This window comes from Musa acuminata, chromosome BXJ1-10, assembly GCF_036884655.1.
Source record: "Musa acuminata AAA Group cultivar baxijiao chromosome BXJ1-10, Cavendish_Baxijiao_AAA, whole genome shotgun sequence".
NCBI classification, from domain to species: domain Eukaryota; kingdom Viridiplantae; phylum Streptophyta; class Magnoliopsida; order Zingiberales; family Musaceae; genus Musa; species Musa acuminata.
The window spans coordinates 34,645,076-34,665,403 of record NC_088336.1 but is presented as its reverse complement, the minus strand read 5'-3'; the positions used below and the strand labels follow the sequence as shown (position 1 = coordinate 34,665,403).

Below are 20,328 nucleotides of genomic sequence, written 5' to 3'. Positions count from 1 at the left end.
GCTTTGTCTTGTCTTATGTTCATCTCCCACTTCAAATTTCAACAGTGCCATTACACATCCAATCTCTAGTATCATGATAAGACTATTAATTTGGTCAATGATCCTAAGTACATTAGTCAATCTTTTTTATGTTATAAACTCAATTCTGTTATTGCTCCAATTTGAGATAGCACAAGTTGTAACTCAAATTTCTGCCCTATTATTTTGTTTCCCATTTGGATAAGGAGTTATGACATAAATTTCTTTCACTTAAAAATCTAATTAAATCAGGATAGGTATAAAATAATAATCTTTTAAATATCTATTAAAATTATAAATAATAAACACTTGTTGGCAGTATACCAATAAAATAGAAGGATTATTTATATCTGGTTTGATGCGTGACTCGTAAATAGTGGAAAATGATAACTGGGAAGCTTTGATCCCATGTTTTCTGAAATGATATACGAGAAGAACACTAAGATAATTCAGATTGTATTTGATTATAATGTCAGGAAAATTACATTGGATTTTATGATAAATCGACTCATGTTTAATAGCATGTCTAACCGCATAATAGTTCATTAGTTTCGTCTTACACACGGACAATAGAAATCCAGCCGTGCTTTCTCGCATGTTTTGACGGGAATATATGAAGTAAACGGTATGCACGTGTGGAGTGCGCAAATAAATGCAAACATCCGGTTTCCTACGTACCCCACGGCACACCTTATCGCTAATAGGGTCACATGTATGGGTTCTGCCAGAGGAATCCAATGAGAAAGCCGGTAGCCACGTCAACGACGATAAGACAGGGAGAGTCTTCCTCTCGAACAACAATAAGACGACGAAACAACATCAAAAAGAAAAAGGAAAACGAAAATAAAGAAAACCTTCAGATCGATCGATCGATCGATCACTGTTTTAACTTCTTTCTTTCGCTATTCCACCCTCGATCATTTCTTCTCCGACACTCTCTCGCCCGTACGCCGAACGAACGGGAGCCGCCAGAATTCGCTTCGCCCTCGTCATCAGAGACCGTGCCTCAAACCCTAGAAGCTCGAGCCTACTCGTGATCTCTCACCGTGGAGACCCCTTCGTCAACGGAGGCGAGCGGAACGGCGGCCGAGAGGGGGCCGGAGAGGTCGCGTTCCGGTCTTGGTCTAGGGTTCCGGTACCTCACCGGGGTCGCCGGCGGCTGGTGGGACAAGTGGACAGTCATGGGGGCCGCCGGCTCCAAGCTTGAGAAGGCCCTCGGCGACCAGTTCCCTGAAGGCGAGCGCTACTTCGGCCTTGAGAACTTCGGCAACACCTGCTACTGCAACAGCGTCTTGCAGGTTATTGCCTCTACGTCTTCTTTGTTTATTGAACCAAGAGCTCGATCTGAATCTGGGTAACTTGTAGTTCTGTCGAATTAGAGATGAATTCTTTAAAGGAAGGTTTGTTTCTTTTCTTCTTACCGGATCTTATAGTTATGATTATTAATTCAATGTTCTTGTCTGATATGGAAGATGTTTTCATTTGTCAACACTGATATAGGGTGCTTCCATATTGTTATATGAGTACTCTCGGTTGAAAAAAAGATGATCTGTATTTCCTCTTTTCTAGCTCGTTTCTTACACCGTATAATGTTTAAGAACATAGTTTTGGTCTGAAGTAAGCGACTTAAATATGTTGGTTATTTTTAAGACACTTTTGTGTTTCTAAATCTATTAGTCTCAGTCTCATTTAATTTACCATTTTGTATGTTTTTTGAGAAAAAGGTGGGAATGTCTTGATAAACAAGAAAGAAACTTAGTGCAGAAGTATCGTTTTTGGTTTTTAAATATTGAACAGTTCTTTTAACAGAGAAAAAAATGTGTCAGTGTTTGTTTGTCATTTGTCCTCCGACAGTGCAAACCTGTTGATATGCAGGAAAATACCAGAAAGTCATCATCATTCCTCTTGATAAATCATTGGATATAACCGGGACCTGATTAAACTGTTTATCTTACACCTGGTTAAAGTTCATTAGTCTGATGAATATGATATATAGAAAATGTGGGTAACATAACAAATATTTAGTTGAAGTACATAGATCTCTTTAATTGTCTAGGAAGAATATTGTAATAAATTCTGGAGTATATTGTACTTAATTTCTTCTAATGTCTTATGATGCTCATTTTCTAGCTAGTTAATCAGAAGTTCCAAATTTTCTTGGAAGTGAGAGATTATGATGGTAAAATGGAATTTTGGCTTTATGATGGGGTTATACATTGTACCTTTGTGGTGGTAAGCCTATGAAATTTTGCTAAGAAATGAGCTTGTAAAGGATGTTCACTTTCGACTCTGCACTTTATTTTCAGATCTTCATAACAACCTTAATCATGATCTGTTTTTGAGATCTATAGTTGACCTAGTGCAACATCTTCATCTTTTAGACAGTTATTTTCTTATCCTTGTTCTTTTGAATGTATTTGGCTTCTAATATTTTTTTATTATAAATTGCAGCTTAAGTTCAAATGTACTCATCTGTAGTATGGGTTTATAGTTTTGCAATTTTTTTTCCCCTTAAAGAAGTTCATCTGACATGGATGCAGGAGTTGTTTTTAAACTAGGAGTCTTTTGTGTTTTTTGGTAAGAGATAAGAATATACCAATGATCTTGGATGTACAATGTTGATTTATGCTTGTTGAAACATTGGATTGCAACCATGCTCCTTTGGTGTCTATATCATAGCCTTCTATAAAAGTTATGCTGATATTCCTTTCCTTGATGGCTTAATGCTCATATAATGATGCTGAACTCCTCAAATATTCAATTTATTTCACTGGGTCGTTCTGCATATAAAACATGTATTGTCAAAACCTGTGTGAAAGGAATGAATTGAATGATGGTGTCCTTAAGAAATAAATAGTATTTGCCAGCCCTGTTTATTTGAGTTCAAAATTTTGGGCAGTAAGAAAACAACATACCTAAAAGTTAATCCTATTTAGATGAGGTGTCCACTTCGTCGTGTGGTGGTTACCATAAAGATAAACTACAAAATTTGCATTTTTGTGAACAATTAAGAGTATTTAGATTGATGATAAAATGAGTAAAATTTGTCTAAGGTTTGTTTGGAGACGTCCATTGACGGACCTTAGAAGTGAGATAATTTGGATTAATGATGACTGGTGCAGAGTAGAGAGAGAGGAGCTTGTAAGACTTCGTTAGAACAATAAGAGAGAATTTAATGGCTTTTAAATTGGCTAGTGATATTAACCTTAGGGCCTCAGCAAAGTTACATGGTGGAAAGATCCATATGTTTGACCCTTTTTTCTCCATGATTGATCCAAATAGTTGGGATGTATGATTTGCAATATGTTCGGGAATATGCAAGGTTTGCAGTTTTGGTTATCGGACCTGTGCCAGTAGTCCGTGACTGGACTAGTACAGGTCAGGTTTGTTCCTGCATACCATGTGTTGGTACACTGGAATGTACCATGAACCATTAGGGGAGGGAGAGGATAAAAGGAAGAAGGAAGAAGGAAGAGGAAAAAGAGGAAGGAGAAGAAAGAAAAGAGGACGAAGGAAGCCAAAGAAAAGGAAAAGGAAGGGGTTGGGGGGGGAGAGAGGTAGGATGAAGAAGGAAAAAGTCGTTATATACTAGTTTAATTATCTAACAGAACTTCATCATCCATTGCCATCAGAATTATCATCATGCTCAATGTCATCAGTTTCATCAATCTTTTCTTCTACATGTGCATCTCGTGATGCTTTTTGACTTAATTTACATGACAATTATCATAGATGGCCTTTTTTTCTCCATAGTCCATACTATGTGTCAGCTGAACACGTCTCAATCTAATTAATGTCTCTTTTTTCCATTATAGTTCTGCTTTATCTTTGCATTTACTATAGACAAACTAGATTATTTAATCTTTATTTTTGTCTTTCCTTTTGGTGTGTGTATAATGAAGCCCTTCAATTGTCACTGATAGTAATAACTAGGCTTTCTAAACACTGACGATACTTCTTTAGTGTTCAGTATATTTGAAGAGCTGCCTGACCATTGGCTGAAACATTGGGATCTTTGGGATACAAATCTTGATCATTAATGTGCTATTGTTCAATTAACTATAGTATTTGGACAATATTTCAAATGCAATAGACCATTATAATAAGTATAAGTAGTTCCTTATCAATTATGGTTTGCTTGTTAGTGTCACTGCCATTTTGTTCATAAGGATAGTAGTGCTCTCATACTGTCTTCAACCCATTCTTTATTACATGATCTTATTCTTGAATGGTATAAGAAATTATTTTTTCATGTTTGTTAGGAGATCATCCATAATTTAATTGACACTCTCTAAAAAGAACATCTATACTAGTAAGATAGAGATTGAGATGGTCTCCAACAAAAATGGTTAGGGGTTCAATTTTTTTTCTTATTATAGCAGTCCATAGGAATCTGATAGGACCATAAATCTGTATTGTGACATTTGTTGTTGTTTCTTTTTTGTTTTGTGCCCTTCTTGTGATTTCACAGAAACCAAGGTGTAGGTTTTGTTGTCTGATCATCAACTCAGAATTGACTTTATCAAAGGATGAAAAACCTTGAGTGCAAATGCATAGACATCAGATGAAAGGAATATGATATTGGACAAGTTCATAAGGAGCAGAGATTTTCTATTTGAGAATAAAGGAAGAGAAAGAGAGAAGAAGCAAAACATTATAATCATGAAAGATAATGATGAAAAATAAAAGAGATAATAGAAAAGAAAAAAATAATTACCATACTCACTTTGACTAAAGGATCAACTCTTTAGGATGAATGTCTAATATCTCCACTCATCTTAGACATGGATGATGGAAAGATTGTGACCTATACATAAATATAGGGTGGGGGAAAAGAAAGCTATTCTTTCATTCACAAATCGATGTTTCGAAGCACAATTCATTTTCCCCTTTTCTTAGTTTTGAAGTATATAAAAAAATAATTACAAAATTAAGAAAGAACACAATAAAAGGAGTTACATCCCACAAATCATGATATATTAATCATTTTATCTTTCTTCTCCCAAGAACATAGTTTTCCATATTTGTTTTGACAAATAATCTTTTTTAATAAAATATTTTTTTTGGTAGTCTCTTTGCTTTATTGGTTCTTCACTATAATAACTTTTTTGTAGGTTTTCTAAGATCTTATCGTTCATCAAGTCTAAGATTTATATCCTTCCTTTTTTGTCTGACTTCTTTTTTTCTTTACTTGGCAATCTTGATAGATAATGTGTAATCATCAAAGATATTGCCATTTTGCAACTCATGACACCCTAAAATAATAAACATTATTCAAGGGAAAAGTAAAATACAATGGTCCTGCATGAGAATAGCTACAACACTTGACTTGATAATGGTTAGACATATTTATGATAAGTAGTTAATTTAATATTGATAATAGTTCTAATTCATTTAATTAGACATATTTATGTTTCAAGGAATTATGTATAAATTTCTATGATTTAATTAGTTTTAAATTTGGAATCATGAATTTAAATTAGTTATTTCATGAAAAAGAATAGATATGAGGTTAATTCTTATTTTATAATATTTTAAAGTACTTCTAAGAATATTAAATATAATTTAATAAAAGAGGTCAAATTGGGATCTAACCTGAGTTAAGTTGATTGGTCAAGATCAGCCCATATGGCCAAATACGACATAGCCCATGTGGCCCAACATGTCTTAGCTCATGTGACCAGGTATGATCTTGCCCATGTGAGTGGACACGACCCAACTCTTGTGGCCACGTACGATCTAAACCATGTGGCTTGACATCACCCAGCCTATGTGGTCAGGTATAATTCAACCCATATGACTAGACATGACCCAGCTTATGTAGTTAGGTATGGCGCAACCCATATGGTCAAGCATGACTAAGCTCATGTGGCTAAGCATGGCTCAGTCCATGTGGTCAAGTATTATAACCCAATCCATGTGGTTAGGTATAACCCAACCCACGAGCCAAGCGTGGCCCGATTTAGCGGCAAGGCTCAGCCTAACCCGTGAGTGAAGTTTAGAAGTTAGGCCTGCTTAGCTATGCGACCGACGATAGATACGTTGTCGCCCCTCTATCTAACTTGTTGTACCTCAACCCAACCTATTACTTGGAATAGGCATGTGCGACGCACGTGACCCGTCTAATGCTTAGGTGGGTTGGTTCGATCTAGGCTAGCACTATGCGATACAATCCAATTTCCTCATCCTTTATTGGTTTGAGCTTATTAGTTGATTGAATTAGATGTTTCACGAGTATTGAAGATTATTTTTATGATTTTTTGGAGTTTTTACTAGTATGTGTGGTTGCTGATGTATTTTTATCCAATATTTGTTTTTAGAATAATCTATTATTTTGTAATAGATCTGATCCTTGGGTGAAGGAGACTTTTTTGTCACTTATGACCCTACTAAGAAGATGCAGTTCTTTTTTCAATAAAAAAATATTTAGTATTGGAAAGATAGGGATTTGAATTCAAAGATAAAAAAAGAGTTTTCTATAAATTATGAATAATGAAATGATGATTTATTTTTTTTAAATCTGAGATGTGACATTTATTTCAGGAAAGAAAGATTTAGTGGAATCTAGTGGTATCACATTTCACAATCAGACTGAGATTGGCTTAGTGTAAGGTCCAAAGGACCTCACCTTTTAAGTTTTGGTGCCAAAGTGATTATTTAGATAAGGATGAGACTTGAGAGAGCTAGTAAAGGTTATCTGTGGTCAGCTGCAAAAATGCACTTTGATATTTACCTTATATTAGTAAAAATGGTGATAAAGCTTGGGACACAATGGTATATTATCATAAAAAATCCATAGCTCAAAACATCCAGGATAAGATATATGGATCCTCTTTAGTTGTACTTAGATGTTGAACTTAGGATTATAATAGTTATTCTTATTGTTTTTCATTAATTGGTCTTTCTTTTCCTTTCTTAGAGCATTATTTTATGTTGCTCACCTTTCCTTGCTGGAGGTATATCAAGATGTTTTTTATTAGTATTGGCTCCTTTGATGGTTTTGTAGTATATTATGCTTTATTAGTACTATACCTAAATTATTTTGCAAATGCAGTTATTCTATTTATTTTCAGTAAAATTTGATACACTTGTTAGCATTCTCATCTCTGTTTTACGAACTTTTTTTGACATCCTGTTTCATAGCTAGTGAATATATTTTATCTCGAGAACATAGACTCTAAAGTTTCATCTTTACTCTTCTTAATAAATTAATTGATTGATAGCAAAATAACTCAGGATTCCTGGATGACTATGGTGAAAGTTTTCTCCTTCATTTCTAGTTTTAGATGCACTAACAATTTGTACACCACCACCAATATATTTGGGGTCGGCTATGTCGATCTTTTGCTACCATTGGGCTACGTAAAAAGCAAAAATTTTTCAATTATTTTGACTTTTTGGATGTTCATAGATGACATTAATACAAAGTGGTCATTTCAGCTTAACATAAAAGAAGATTGATATGTTACTTTAAAAGATAAGAGATTGATATGTTACTTTAAAAGATAAATGTTTTATTTGGTAAAGAATTTTCTCCCTTCAACATTTCCTTCTAAATTTTGTCAAAGTTCACTTCTAGCATAGCTATTTTTACCATCATCACATCATGCTTTACATTTGGTTTGAAGAATTTGGGCATGAGTTTTACTGAAATGAACTTTGTTGGATGAAAATGTATGTTTTGTCTTATGCAGTGCCTAAATTAAATATGTATTATTTTTGTTCTTTTTGTTTTAACTATAATTTATTTTTTCTTCTTAATTATCCCATATGCAGGCTCTATATTTTTGTATTCCTTTCCGGGAGCAGTTACTGGACTATTATGCAAATAACAAGAATCTGGGCGATGTTGAAGAAAACCTTCTAACATGTTTGGCAGACCTATTTACTCAGGTAAACAATCTTTTTATCAACAAGCCGTGAATATCATGCCAAAATTACAGTCTCCTTTGATGAGAGTTTCACAGGCTAACAATATTCTTGTCTTCAATTTTTTTTACTAAATTTGTTAATAAGTTTTTGCTTTTCCTAGCATAATATGTGTGTTATATGTGTAAAGTAATATCCATTAGATGTTTAAACATTGAACTTATAACTTGTAAAATCTGCTTTTTCTTGATATTAAAATTAATCATGTCATACTTCCATTCTTTTTCAACACAACCATTAGTTTTATGGAGGCAAATCTAGGTTCCAAGATAAGGTTGTTCCTATGATATTTAAGTGACCTGGCAAGGTTGTGAACCTTGTGATCTTGATCTGGGCCACAAGATCGTTTGATCTTACAGCAGCCCATGTCAGGCATGTCGAGTCTGGCCAGTTGCTGAAATTTTAGAGTGTTGGAATCAGCCCAACTCACGAGTTGACTTGGAAAGATCGATCAACTTGGATGAGTTGAATTGAGTTTATCGATTCAACTCGATGGGCTTTATATAAAAGTAAAAAACAAATGCTCAAAGATGAGGTGATGTGCGAGGCTGTGGGTGACATATGAGTGATGAGACAAGACCCTAATTGGTCGTTGTTGCTGTTAGCCACAAGAGGGTCTCGTGCTGCTGCCAACCTTGTTGGCTGTTTGAGGTGCCGCTGTCCATCACTTCCTCTCCCACAGTCCATAGGTATTGTTTTCATCTCTCCTCTCCCTCCGCTCTCCTTCCCTTTCTTCCCTTCTCTCCTTTCTTCTCCTCCCTTCTCCTCCCATCTCCTCTCATGTATAATCGTTCGCCTTCCTCCCATGTCTCCTCTTTTCCCTTCTACTATTTTGTTCTTCCCTTTGTTTCATGAGATAGCCAACGTAAAGTTTAATATAGTGCTCTAGTGGCATGTTTATCTTTTCCTTTGTTGCGTGAGATGATCAATTTAAAAGTCTACTGTAGTGCTCTTTCATGTACTTATCTTGTGGTCTTTCTTGTACCTCAGCTCATGATTCATTGTTAGCAATCCAAGTGTATTTTTATAAACAAAATTATATCTTCTTAAAAATATTTTTCTGAACTGCATATTGTTTGAATGAAAACTGCTTACTTTACAATTAATTATTAATTATTAGATCTCTTATATCAAAAAAATCTTAAGTTGGATGTCCCTTATCTTTGATTGCTTTGTCAAAATGTTTGGTTTTAAGAGAAAATATACAAATAAAAATCAATCAGATATGGGATAGGAATATAGTATACCATTTGAAAATAATTCAGATGAGAACTAGCGAAGGTTATGGTGACATGTCTCATCTATCAAATATCTCTTGAACAATTGAATAATATTTGTTTGAGTGTTGTTCAGATGAGAACTAGCCATTTTTTTGTCCATAATATTCTTTTCTTTTCGTTTTGAAATAATTTTATCTTATCCTTCATCCTCCTCAATTTCATGAATTTTTCTTTTTTGTGTCATAAGTTTTCCAACAGTCGTATTATTTGTTTTCTGACATCATTGGATACTCTTATATGCTTTACATGCTGGATTATTTTTAAAACTATGGATACCATCATTCGTCAAAACTTGCATTTTATTTTCCTCAGATTGTTTTTAAATTTTATATCATACTCCTATCCAATATCTGATCGATTTTTAATATTTTTTCTCTTAGACATTTTGACAAAACAATTGAAAGTAATTGAAAGATATTATTAATTAAAAAATAAATAAATAATAAAGGATGCAGTTCAGTTGTTTACACAGTATGTAATTCACAAAGAGACATTTAGATAGATTTAATATCCTTTTTTTTCTTCATAAGGAGTCACAATGAATCATGTATGAGTTGAGATACTAGAATGACTGCATATGTATTCAAACGGACACTACAATAAACTTTTACATTGGTCATCTCATGCAACAAGGGAAAGATAAACTTTTACAATGGCTACAATAAGAGCACAAGATAAACATGCACTACAGGATTATGAAGAAGAGAATTAGAGAAGAGAATTAGAAAAAGAGGAAAGAATGAAACAATAAAAGGGATTAAATTATTTAAAATTATTTTATCATACTATACCACAAGATGGTGTGAGAAGTAAGATCTGGGCTGTAAGGTCGCTCCATGCTATTGCCCAAATCACGAGTTTAACAAACCTTGATTGGATCATCCTTTTGTTACTATTAGTTTTATGAAGGCTAATATTTTAGTTGAATAGCACAACTATGCTGATCTACTTGTAGTTATTGAAATTCATTTTATCATACTATACTACAAAATGTGCGAGTTCTCCCATTTCTCTGCAGACATAGGATTTTATAGATAAATCATTTACTATTTGCTATTGTAGGCTTTTGTCTTTACTCTGGTTGACTATACTGTCTATCTTCACTTCATATAATAACTTTGGTTTCAATGAAGTTCCATATGAAGTTAGAGTAATGTACCTTACTAAAGGTGTTCAAAATAACTTTATGAACTTATGAGGTATCAAATTTTAATATCTATTAGGTCTTTTGCCTCTGATATTTATCAAGTAGTCGAATAAACCTGAAAGCATATGCGATCAATGAGTTCAGCATATATACTGGAGCTTTTTAATGTTTATTAAAGAGTGTTGAAACGTATGTTTTAGTTGGAGCATTGACCCAGTAGATACGAAATCTGCCATGAGAACATAGATAAGACATAGAATTAAGTTTGAACAGTATGATTCTTTATTCTTCTGTAATTTTGAAAGAATTTCACTCTTCTAGATTATTCCCATAGATTTTGTTGCCATTGTTCTCAACCTGCCAATTGGAAATTTTCTTCTTGATGGCCATTTTATGAACATTGAGGGTAAATCCAAAGCATGTTTGAGATAGAAATTTGGTTAAATGGACAGAGTTGTTGCCATGTTAAGTATCATAAACTGCTTTCAAGTATAGGAAAATTTTTGCAGGTGTTTGATCATAAAGGTTGACTGAAAAAGATGGTCTTATGAAGTGCTCTTTTGGATCCTAAGGAAAACCTTTTTGCCTGATCTTGGAATGTGTTGGATCAGATACTAGTATATGGAGGTTTCAGCTTCACAACTTGTTCTGAAGTTCAAATGGTTCCTATGCCACTTGACCATTTCCTTGCCAAATGAAATTTGCATGTAGATCGTGATGATATGTTTGTTGCCAAACAAATAATATCTGCCTCATTATTGAATAGCCTAATTTTGGTCACTGTGAGAGTCTTATTGCTATAATTTATCATGTATGTATTAGTGCAAGTCTTGCATATGATATTGGTTGTACTTATGTCTTGGTTGGTATTTTGTGCAGATTAGCTCCCAAAAGAAAAAAACTGGTGTTATTGCTCCAAAACGCTTTGTGCAGAGAGTGAAGAAACAGAATGAGTATTTCCGTAGTTATATGCACCAGGTAATTAAGTTAACTTGATAAATTTGTTAATAATAGAGGCAATATGTGGACATCATAGTTGCATTAGGTCTATACATCCAATCAACTACCTCAGCATGAACATTTTTCACTCGAGACCAATTTCACCCAGTTCGATGTGCACCAACCAGTAATGACTGCTCCGAGTGTGAACCGGCATGCGGACAGTAATTTCGAGCAGGCCATATGCGATACAGGGCATATTCCCCAGTCCAGGCCCAAATATAAACTAAAAACCCTAATACCTAATCCCATTCGTCTGGCATTATTCGCTCCGTGTCCATTGTAGCCTGCATCTGCTGCCGCCCACGTCCACCTCCACATGCTAATGACGTCACTTGCATCTGCCGATCAGTACTATCCTCTCCTCATCCTCTTACACCACCACAGCTTCATCTCTGTTGCTTCCCCTCCTTTCCATTGCCACTGCCATCTCCTCTCTTTCTCCGTCTTGTCCCCTCGTCTCTACCGCACCATTCTCTGCTGCCTCCTCTCTTCCTCCTCCCCCTTCTCTGTACGATGGTATGTTCCTACATATTTCGCCATATGGTACGCAGGAATGGATTGGACCCATATCAGTCTGGCCATGGACCGGCACAGGTCCAGTACCGAAATTGAATGTTTTGCTCTGGTCTATCATCTACTTTGTCAAAACAATTTCATTTGAAATGAATTTCAAAATTTAAAGTAAACTGCAGTTGTCAAGCAGATTTTTTGATCATTGTCCATTTGTTTTTCTTCTCATCAAATTTCTCCAATCAGGCTTACAAATAGTCATGAACCGCAGCAATTTGATTATACATCCTTTAGCCTAGTTATTTTGCAAAATGTTTCTGTTGTTTAATCAGTTTGTTGAGACAGACCTCTTTTTTCTGTTACTTTTGTCTGTGGGATTTCTTTCAGTCTGTGGATGAAAAATTTTATCAGCTGAAAGGCATTTGTAGGTAAAATACTTTGTTGAAGTTGTATCTCATCATCCATGTAGCTCTTATTTCTACATCTTCTAATTTTGTGATTTTGCTAGCTAATCTTGTTTGTTTTCTTTGGATTCTCTAGGATGCTCATGAGTTTTTGAATTTCTTGCTGAATGAGCTTGTTGATATTCTGGAAAAAGAGTCTGATGCTGCAAAAAGTTCCCCAGAAACCTTGTCACCATCTAAAAAGATTGCCAATGGACCAAGCCATCCTGTGGCTAATGGTGTGCAAAAGGAGCCACTTGTTACATGGGTTCACAAGAACTTTCAGGTGAATCGAGTACCCTAATTTGTTGTGCATCTTCTGTTCAATATGACATGTATAGCACGAAATAAGTGATGCTTCTTGATACCAACGCTTACATTTCTTGCGACAGGGCATACTGACCAATGAAACAAGATGCTTACGTTGTGAAACTGTTACTGCAAGGGATGAAACATTTCTTGACTTGAGCCTTGATATTGAGCAGAACAGTTCTATAACAAGCTGCCTCAAAAACTTCAGTTCAACAGAGACCTTAAATGCTGAGGACAAGTTCTTCTGTGATAAGTGCTGCAGGTGCTTCACTGGTTTCTTTGTTGTGGTTCATAATCTTGTTGCCTAGTAAAATCTTTTTTGTCGTTGTTTGTGAGATTCATATAACCATGTGCATTCAGACTCACATGCTTCTAGTTGCATCGTTTCTGAAAGTTTTAGCTTTTAACTAGAATGCTTGAACTTTACTTCACGAGTGCAATTATCTAAATGCTTGTTCAACAACTTGGAGAACGATATAGGTCTAGATTAATAGTAAGTGCTATGGTCATGGGAAGGTGATTCAATTATATAAAGTGTTGAATAAAGCGTTAGCATATTGTGTTTCCCTTGAAAAATCTTTCTTGCCACTTTTGTGTTGGATCATCCATTGCTAACTAACTGTTTCTGAAGCATGGAGTTCTGTTTCACTGTGCAGTTTGCAGGAAGCACAGAAGAGAATGAAGATCAAGAAGCCACCACATATTCTTGTGATCCACCTCAAAAGGTTCAAATACATCGAGCAGCTTGGTCGGTACAAGAAATTATCGTACCGTGTGGTGTTTCCCATGGAGCTGAAACTTACTAACACGGTCGAAGATGCGGACTCCGAGTACTCTCTCTTTGCAGTTGTGGTCCACGTGGGGAGCGGTCCCAACCATGGTCACTATGTTAGCCTTGTCAAAAGCCACAACCACTGGTTGTTATTTGATGATGAAAATGTGGAGATGATCGATGAATCAACTGTGCAGACATTCTTTGGTTCCTCTCAGGAGTTTTCAGGCAACACAGATCATGGGTACATCTTGTTCTACGAGAGACTTGGTGGAAAGAGCTAAAAAAAACCCTTTGCTTACATTTCCTTCTGGCCTTTCTACCTGTATTAGCTCTTTCCAATTTTTACTCCATGTAACACAATCGGAAGCTCTTGGGATTTTGTGAGGTGAGCGAGCTAGTGAGAGGATGTGATGGTTTGGGTGGATGCAATGTACAGTGGATGGTGGAAAAGCACTGTCCGTTTGTTCTAAGAATAAAATAGAAATGTACGTGGGTGGCAGGAGCTTAAGGTACAACTTTTTCCTGTACTTGTTGTGTTTTTGGCTTTTTGGACGTCTATGAATACAGAGTGCGATTCTTCCACTACATACATTTGTGTGTAGACAAAAAGGAGTTCTGCCATCTGAACATGAAGCAGCAGTCAAACTGGAAGCATGACTGATGATAATTTGCTATTATTAGGAGTCTGTGTTTCGTCTCCTTTGACTCTTTTCCCTTCGCATGCGAATTAAGGGTGTTTTTGAGTCAAAATAACTAGTTAATTTTAATCTTCTACTATTTGTGGTACATGTACCGTAGTGTAACGGTGAGCTTCACCATTAATCTTGTATAGGCTGTGTTCTTGTGATGTTACTTTCGTATAAATTCATTTCAAGATTTGTATCACAATGTTTCGAGACAGAAATGTTATTTATGCCATCCTATCAAACAAACTGTCGGTTTACTGGTTTGTGGAGATGTTTGTGTTGTTTGAGGTGGATGAGCAAATATAGTTATTGATATTACTCACAAGTGATTCAGCTAAGCCTTCCATAATTGGTTGAACTGTTATGTCAACTAAAAATATTTTGAAACATATAAATAATTTAAAATTTTATGTAGTTAAAATCTAAAATATCAAAATTAATGAATAAATAAAAAATCTTAAACAAATAGAAAAATTTTAATCACATAAAATAGGATAAAAATAATATCATATATAGAATGCTATAAAACACATATAGCACGATAATTAGAATAATTTTACTTGAATAAGAAACACACAATAATAAGAAGAGATTGATAACGAGAAAATAATCTTAGGAAGGAATCACAATGACTGATGACAATATTTTCTTAAAACAACGTTCATACGATTTTTTTAGTGCATCCGAAAATATTAATACGAATTGTTTAAATTTTTCTAATAATATTTCGTTGAACATTCAAATATTAATATGGAGACATATGTGCAATCGAAGGATGTCTTCCGTATTAAAGTTGTGATTTATGCATGATTATCCTCTATTATTCATGATTATCATTAAATTTATAGTTTTAAAATTTTAATTTTAATTTAAATTAATTTAAATTTAAATTTCAATATCATTATGCTAATCAATTAATATCCCTAGTCTTGTGGAGTTTGCAATATTACGGAAGCAGCTCATTCCCATAGGTTGTTTAATGCCAAAGGGACCCACTCCTTGACCCATTGGAATCACCCATTGGTATTTTTGGTGGCTCGACCAACACAGGTTAGCTGAGCTTTTTCTAAAAGAAGCTTCTTAAGGACCTTTCTACGGGCTACCCACTCAGCTACCTGCCATAAAGGTGTGGCTTCAACGTGGGCTCCGCACGTTTGTCGACTAAAGACGGTAAGACACATTCCGCTAATCCGCTTTTAGCGACTACAAAGGTCGACACGACATGGAACTCCTTCCCCGTCAACAAAGCTGAGGCCCTTTTCCTCTCCACCACTACCGTCCTCCCCTCTCAAGATGAATGGCTCCGGCGGTCGGAACCCTGGCCAGGAGCCGTTCTTGCCCCTCGGCGGTGGCGGCCGTGACCCCGGGGGCGCGCCCTTGGCGAGCCACGACCCCTTCCTACCCCTCCTCAACCTCTCCGCCCTCGGCCAGAAGATGGACTCCCTCCGCCGCTTCCTCTCTGATGCCATAGACAGTCGCACCGTCATCGGCGATGACCAGCTACAGATGGTCTCCTCCCATATCGCCTCGGCCGTCCAGGGGATCATCCTCAACGGCGCCGCTCTTCTCGCCTCCTCCCAACCGCTTAATCCCTCCCCCTCCTTCGCTGCCGCTGCTGGTCCCACCTCTCGAGATGCAGTGACCCCTCGCTTCGCCGAGACCAGATCCGGTAGTCCGCCGTCCATCCAATTCGGAAACGGATCCGAGCCGCCGACCTCGGATCCGGCGGCGGCGATCGGGGAGGAGGACGACATAGTGGAGATCGATGCTGCAGAGCTTCTGGCGGAACATGTCCACCTCTGCGAGATCTGCGGCAAGGGTTTCAAGCGTGACGCGAACCTCCGGATGCACATGAGAGCTCACGGCGACCGGTTCAAGACCCTGGAAGCCCTCTCGAAGCCGGACCGGGAAGTTCGCCCGTCGGATGGCGGGGAGGCGGTACCCGGGAGAAGAGTTAGGTTCTCTTGCCCGTATCCCGGGTGCAACAGGAACCGGGCGCACAAGAAGTTCCGACCACTCAAGTCGGTGGCGTGCGTGAAGAACCACTTCAAGAGGAGCCACTGCCCCAAGATGTATTCTTGCCACCGGTGCAATAAGAAGAACTTCTCGTTGGTGGCTGACCTTAGGAGCCACCTCAAGCATTGCGGAGTGACCCGGTGGCGGTGCTCGTGTGGGACAAGCTTCTCGAGGAAGGATAAGCTTTTTGGGCATATCACTCTGTTCGAGGGGCACATGCCAGCGGTTGAAGTGGGTGCGGAGGAGGAAGTGAAGAAGAAAGGTGTGATTTTGGAAGTAGACGAAGAAGAAGAGGAAGGAGTTGGAGGAGCAGAGAAGGATGGCGAGGGTTTTGATTCTGAATTTTTTAAGGGCATAATGGAGGATTTTGATGAGATTGAGCGTCGAAGCGGAAGGATGCGTTAGCATCTCTGTGAAATACATCAAAGGTGTGTCTTCATCTTTATATTTGCATCTTCTATAGTTCTTCTTGGTTACTTAACTTCCTTGTTCCTTGCATTTGTTTTGTTTACATTGTTTTTGCTACATTATTGCTTCTTGTTGATTCTAAACATTTTATCTCTAAAATATGAATCACAAAGAAATGTGATATTCGTTCCTGAAGATATATTTGTTGGATTGGATGTATGATATCAGAAATTGCCCTATATCAGAGACTATAGGAGAATGGGCAGTTTCTTATAAGCATTATTTGATGAATTGGACTTGAGCATTTTGGGAATAAAAAGAGTTCCCCTACTTCGGTTGCTGATAGGTATAATTAGACCATCACAAATGATATTTATTGTTCGCCGGATGAGTGAAAAAATCTGATACCCCAAACTGGCCCTTACTACAAATAACTTGTATTTAACAATTTTTTGCCACGTTAAGAAAGCTTCCTTTATGTCAGTTATTGAGCTAGTATAATAGCTTGTATGATATTTATGTTAGACATGATGTATGCTCTTTATAATTTCTTTCTTTTCTTTTAGAGCATATCTTGAACTTTTTTCACTTTCTCTGTAGAAGGATAAAGATCATTAATTAAATAATCACTTGGATGAATGCACTGAATTCTGTCAAAATTTTATTAGGTTTATTTTCATGGATGGCTTTGCCTTTGTTGTTTTTTAACATTGACTATTGATTGCTATCAAATCATCTAGATGAATGCTTGCCTTTGTTTCATCTAAAGGTAGATTCAATAATAGGTAATACCATAAGGATCAAATTTATTATTTAAAGGTTTAAGGTCATGGGGAAGCATACGACAACTCAAAAAAGGATGGTGCCTTTTATCCAAAGAAATGATAAGGTAACTGATGAAATGATAGATAATGATTTTCAACAATGACAGGAATGGCAAAACTAACAATGACATATTATGTGCAGTAGTGACTGAGAATAATAGAAATGAAAGCAAACTATATATATGAAAAATATACCAAGAAAATTGGGAATTCCAAGGCAATAGAAAAATTGGATGTACTTCACTTTATAGGATGGATGGATCCAACTATATCTCATATTTAGTAGCCAGTTGTGTTTTTTGTAGAGTGGTATTGGTTGTTAAAGCGAAAAATATCCAGATCTTTTTAATAGGGTGTTACACCATGTAGTAGTGAAAATATCCAGAACATAGGCAGATGGATTGCCTCTTGGGCTGAAGTGAAAATTCTGATGCAGTAGAGGATTTTCCTCCAGGGTTTGGCCAGGCTTTTGCAGGTTAGTCTTTTTTTTTTAGTTGTGGCAATAAGTAATTCCTAGTCTTCCATTCTGTATGCGCATAGGACTTTTTGTGAAGTTGCATCTGTCATTAGTCCTTATCTATGGACTGGAAATATGTACCTCAAGATCCTGCAAGTCCTTGAAGTCATTTCCTGTAGTTGTCTGGATCTTAGTTGGATTGAACTGGGTCGAAGTTCAAATTGGGTCTTGTACAGTCAGGAGCCCTGGTCTTATTTCTACGTCCATTCATTCGTAACTCTGAGCCATCTCTCTTTTATGTCTTTCGCTTTTCTAACAACAGATTCTCAAAAATGACTCACAAGTCTGTCTGTACAGTTTCTGTTTTCTGGTGCAAATAAATTGTCAAATTCTTTGCCTTTTGTCCTTTTTTCTCTGAACCTTTATGTTTCTCATATCTATATTATTTCTTGTTTTCTTCTGTTAATATTTATGTTTTCTTACCTTTCTTACATAAATTTGCAAAACTTGGTATCTATTGTCATTACTTACCATCTACCACTATGAATATATGATTTCATCTTTGAATTAACCTTATTTTGCATGTTGTAATATGCAAACGGCAAAAGAAATTCTTATATTTTATTTAATATAGGGCATCTTTTGGCTCACAGATTATCTGTGGCCAGTCCTTACCCTGTGACTTACATCAGTTTCTTGTGCTATAGTGTATTGATGTGTAAGAGAGGTTTATGTAATATTAAATTATGTAGCAAGTGTAAGAAAATGAAAAGGGTGTTCTTTCCTTTCTGATATAGAAAGGAAATTAAACACTGGTATTGCAACTTCCTGTCCAGCTTAATATCTTTAACTATTATATTATCTGATTCTGAGATAGTGGACTACTGGAGAAGGGTCAAACCTGTACTAGTTGAGTTAAAACAAATAGAAAGAGATGAGATTTTCACTGCAGTAGAGACCATTAGGCTTGTTCGGGTCCCAAAGCAGAAAGTACTTGGTTCCTCAAGTGACACCTTTAATGGTTCATGAAAGAAGCTACTCCACCCAATAGGCATTATTGATATTTAAGGTATAAGAAGTTCTATAACCATTCAAATACTTGATATTAATTTACATTGCCTTGTATGTGTTTTATATTCTTTTTAATGCTGTGGTGCTTTAACTGGGGAAAGCTGTCAATAGGCAGCAAATTTGGGAAAAATAAAATAATTGAAATTTATGCAAAGTCTCTTAATTTGATTTGTTCTGATAAAGTATCATTATTAATTATCTATCGTGTAAATTGGAGTCAAAAATATCAGGTTGTAAACCTTAGGGCGAGGAGACTTGGGGTAAGCTTGTTGTAGTTCAGTAGCATCAACTGTGTAAGCATTCGTGCATTTGGTGGTATTGAAAATAAAAATTTGTATCCTAACCTGCCTGTTTGACACAGAGACTTGTGTAGGGATGGTGAGCAGACGAAGCCTCCCAACTGTTCCTCTTGTAATTTAGGTGATCATATGCCAACCCTCTTGTATCTGGTTTTCAGTGGGCAGTCCGTTTTAGCAATCAAACAGGTTGCCTATAGAGATGACAGACCTAGGTACATATCTGCTTGATTAACTTGTTTATGACATGCTTGAAGAAGGCATCAAAGTAAAAGCTTGCCGTAGGCACTTGATCTAATGTGGAAGATTACAAAGACCTATTCTTTTGAAGCTTAGAAAAAGAGAAGATGCAAAATTTTATATTATTCATCGATTTGTTCCTGTTGATGTGGCAAAAATTGTGTTTTACTTCAATTTTCAGATGCTTCGTCATCTCCGGGCAACGACAAGGAGACAGAACGCATTTTGGTGCATTCTCCAGAATCTTTCATCTTGACCTGAGCTAAACTTATGCATTACAAGGCTCTGGAAGTTGTAGGTCATCACTTCCACTCTGAAAGCTTGTAAAACAGTACAAGATGCAAAGAACAAGCGTGTGGGTAGAGTATCTGTATATATGATGTTTAAGGTCTACCTTTTCCTATCTAATTTTACTTATGATAATTAGTTGTACAACATTTCTCTTTTTATATTTTTGGTGCAACCTTAATAAGGAGTTGATAAGAAAGTCATTTATCATATGTTTTTAAGCATATTCTATGTCCATGCACTTTATATTCGATAAGGTAGTTGCATTGTTCTCTAATCTTCATTATGACTTTTGTTGTTCTTATGATCGAAGAATAATCACAGATTAATTATATGTTGGCTTGATCGAGATAAAAGAATCTCTCGATGTTGTAGTCATGTTTATGTACTTGCAATATCAACACTCATGTGCTATTACCAAATAAATAAATGCACTAAATCAATTTTTAATTATTATTTTAAATAAACAAAAGAGTCACTTGTGTTAGTATCCGTCTGAGGAGGGGATTGATCTACTTAAAAGCTTCCAATGATAAAAGATTGGATCTATAATTATTAACTTAAGATGATGATGATTGAATACCATCAAATCAATGGATAATTATTCCATTTGAACTTAAAATAGA

The 20,328-nt window shown here is 36.2% G+C and overlaps 2 protein-coding genes across 3 annotated transcripts; both read left to right on the top strand.

Moving 5' to 3' along the window:
• The first annotated feature begins 858 nt into the window (after nt 1-858).
• LOC135594680 (ubiquitin carboxyl-terminal hydrolase 4) lies at nt 859-14,001 on the top strand. The gene is made up of 6 exons (XM_065085106.1): nt 859-1,316; nt 7,795-7,911; nt 11,254-11,352; nt 12,427-12,615; nt 12,722-12,903; nt 13,298-14,001. Exons 1-6 carry the CDS (start codon nt 1,200-1,202, stop codon nt 13,695-13,697), a joined length of 1,104 nt encoding a protein of 367 aa, XP_064941178.1. The 5' UTR covers nt 859-1,199; the 3' UTR covers nt 13,698-14,001.
• Nucleotides 14,002-15,313: 1,312 nt separating this feature from the next.
• Nucleotides 15,314-19,926, top strand: LOC103969639 (protein SENSITIVE TO PROTON RHIZOTOXICITY 1). 2 transcript variants are annotated; one of them, XR_001975870.2, is made up of 3 exons: nt 15,321-16,546; nt 19,240-19,389; nt 19,596-19,926. XR_001975870.2 is itself a non-coding variant. In XM_009383227.3 (2 exons), exon 1 carries the CDS (start codon nt 15,396-15,398, stop codon nt 16,521-16,523), a length of 1,128 nt encoding a protein of 375 aa, XP_009381502.2. In that variant the 5' UTR covers nt 15,314-15,395; the 3' UTR covers nt 16,524-16,546; nt 19,596-19,926. The 2 variants fall into 2 exon arrangements, 1 of the variants encoding a protein (XP_009381502.2); XM_009383227.3 differs by lacking the exon at nt 19,240-19,389 and having other exon boundaries at nt 15,314-16,546.
• The last annotated feature ends 402 nt before the right edge of the window (nt 19,927-20,328 follow it).

Coding starts and splice junctions, on each gene's coding strand:
- LOC135594680 (XM_065085106.1), top strand. CDS start 1,200: ATGGGGGCCGCCGGCTCCAAGCTTGAGAAGGCCCTCGGCGACCAGTTC. Junction 1,317..7,794: donor ACTGCAACAGCGTCTTGCAG/GTTATTGCCTCT, acceptor TCCCATATGCAG/GCTCTATATTTTTGTATTCC. Junction 11,353..12,426: donor TCCGTAGTTATATGCACCAG/GTAATTAAGTTA, acceptor TGGATTCTCTAG/GATGCTCATGAGTTTTTGAA.
- LOC103969639 (XM_009383227.3), top strand. CDS start 15,396: ATGAATGGCTCCGGCGGTCGGAACCCTGGCCAGGAGCCGTTCTTGCCC.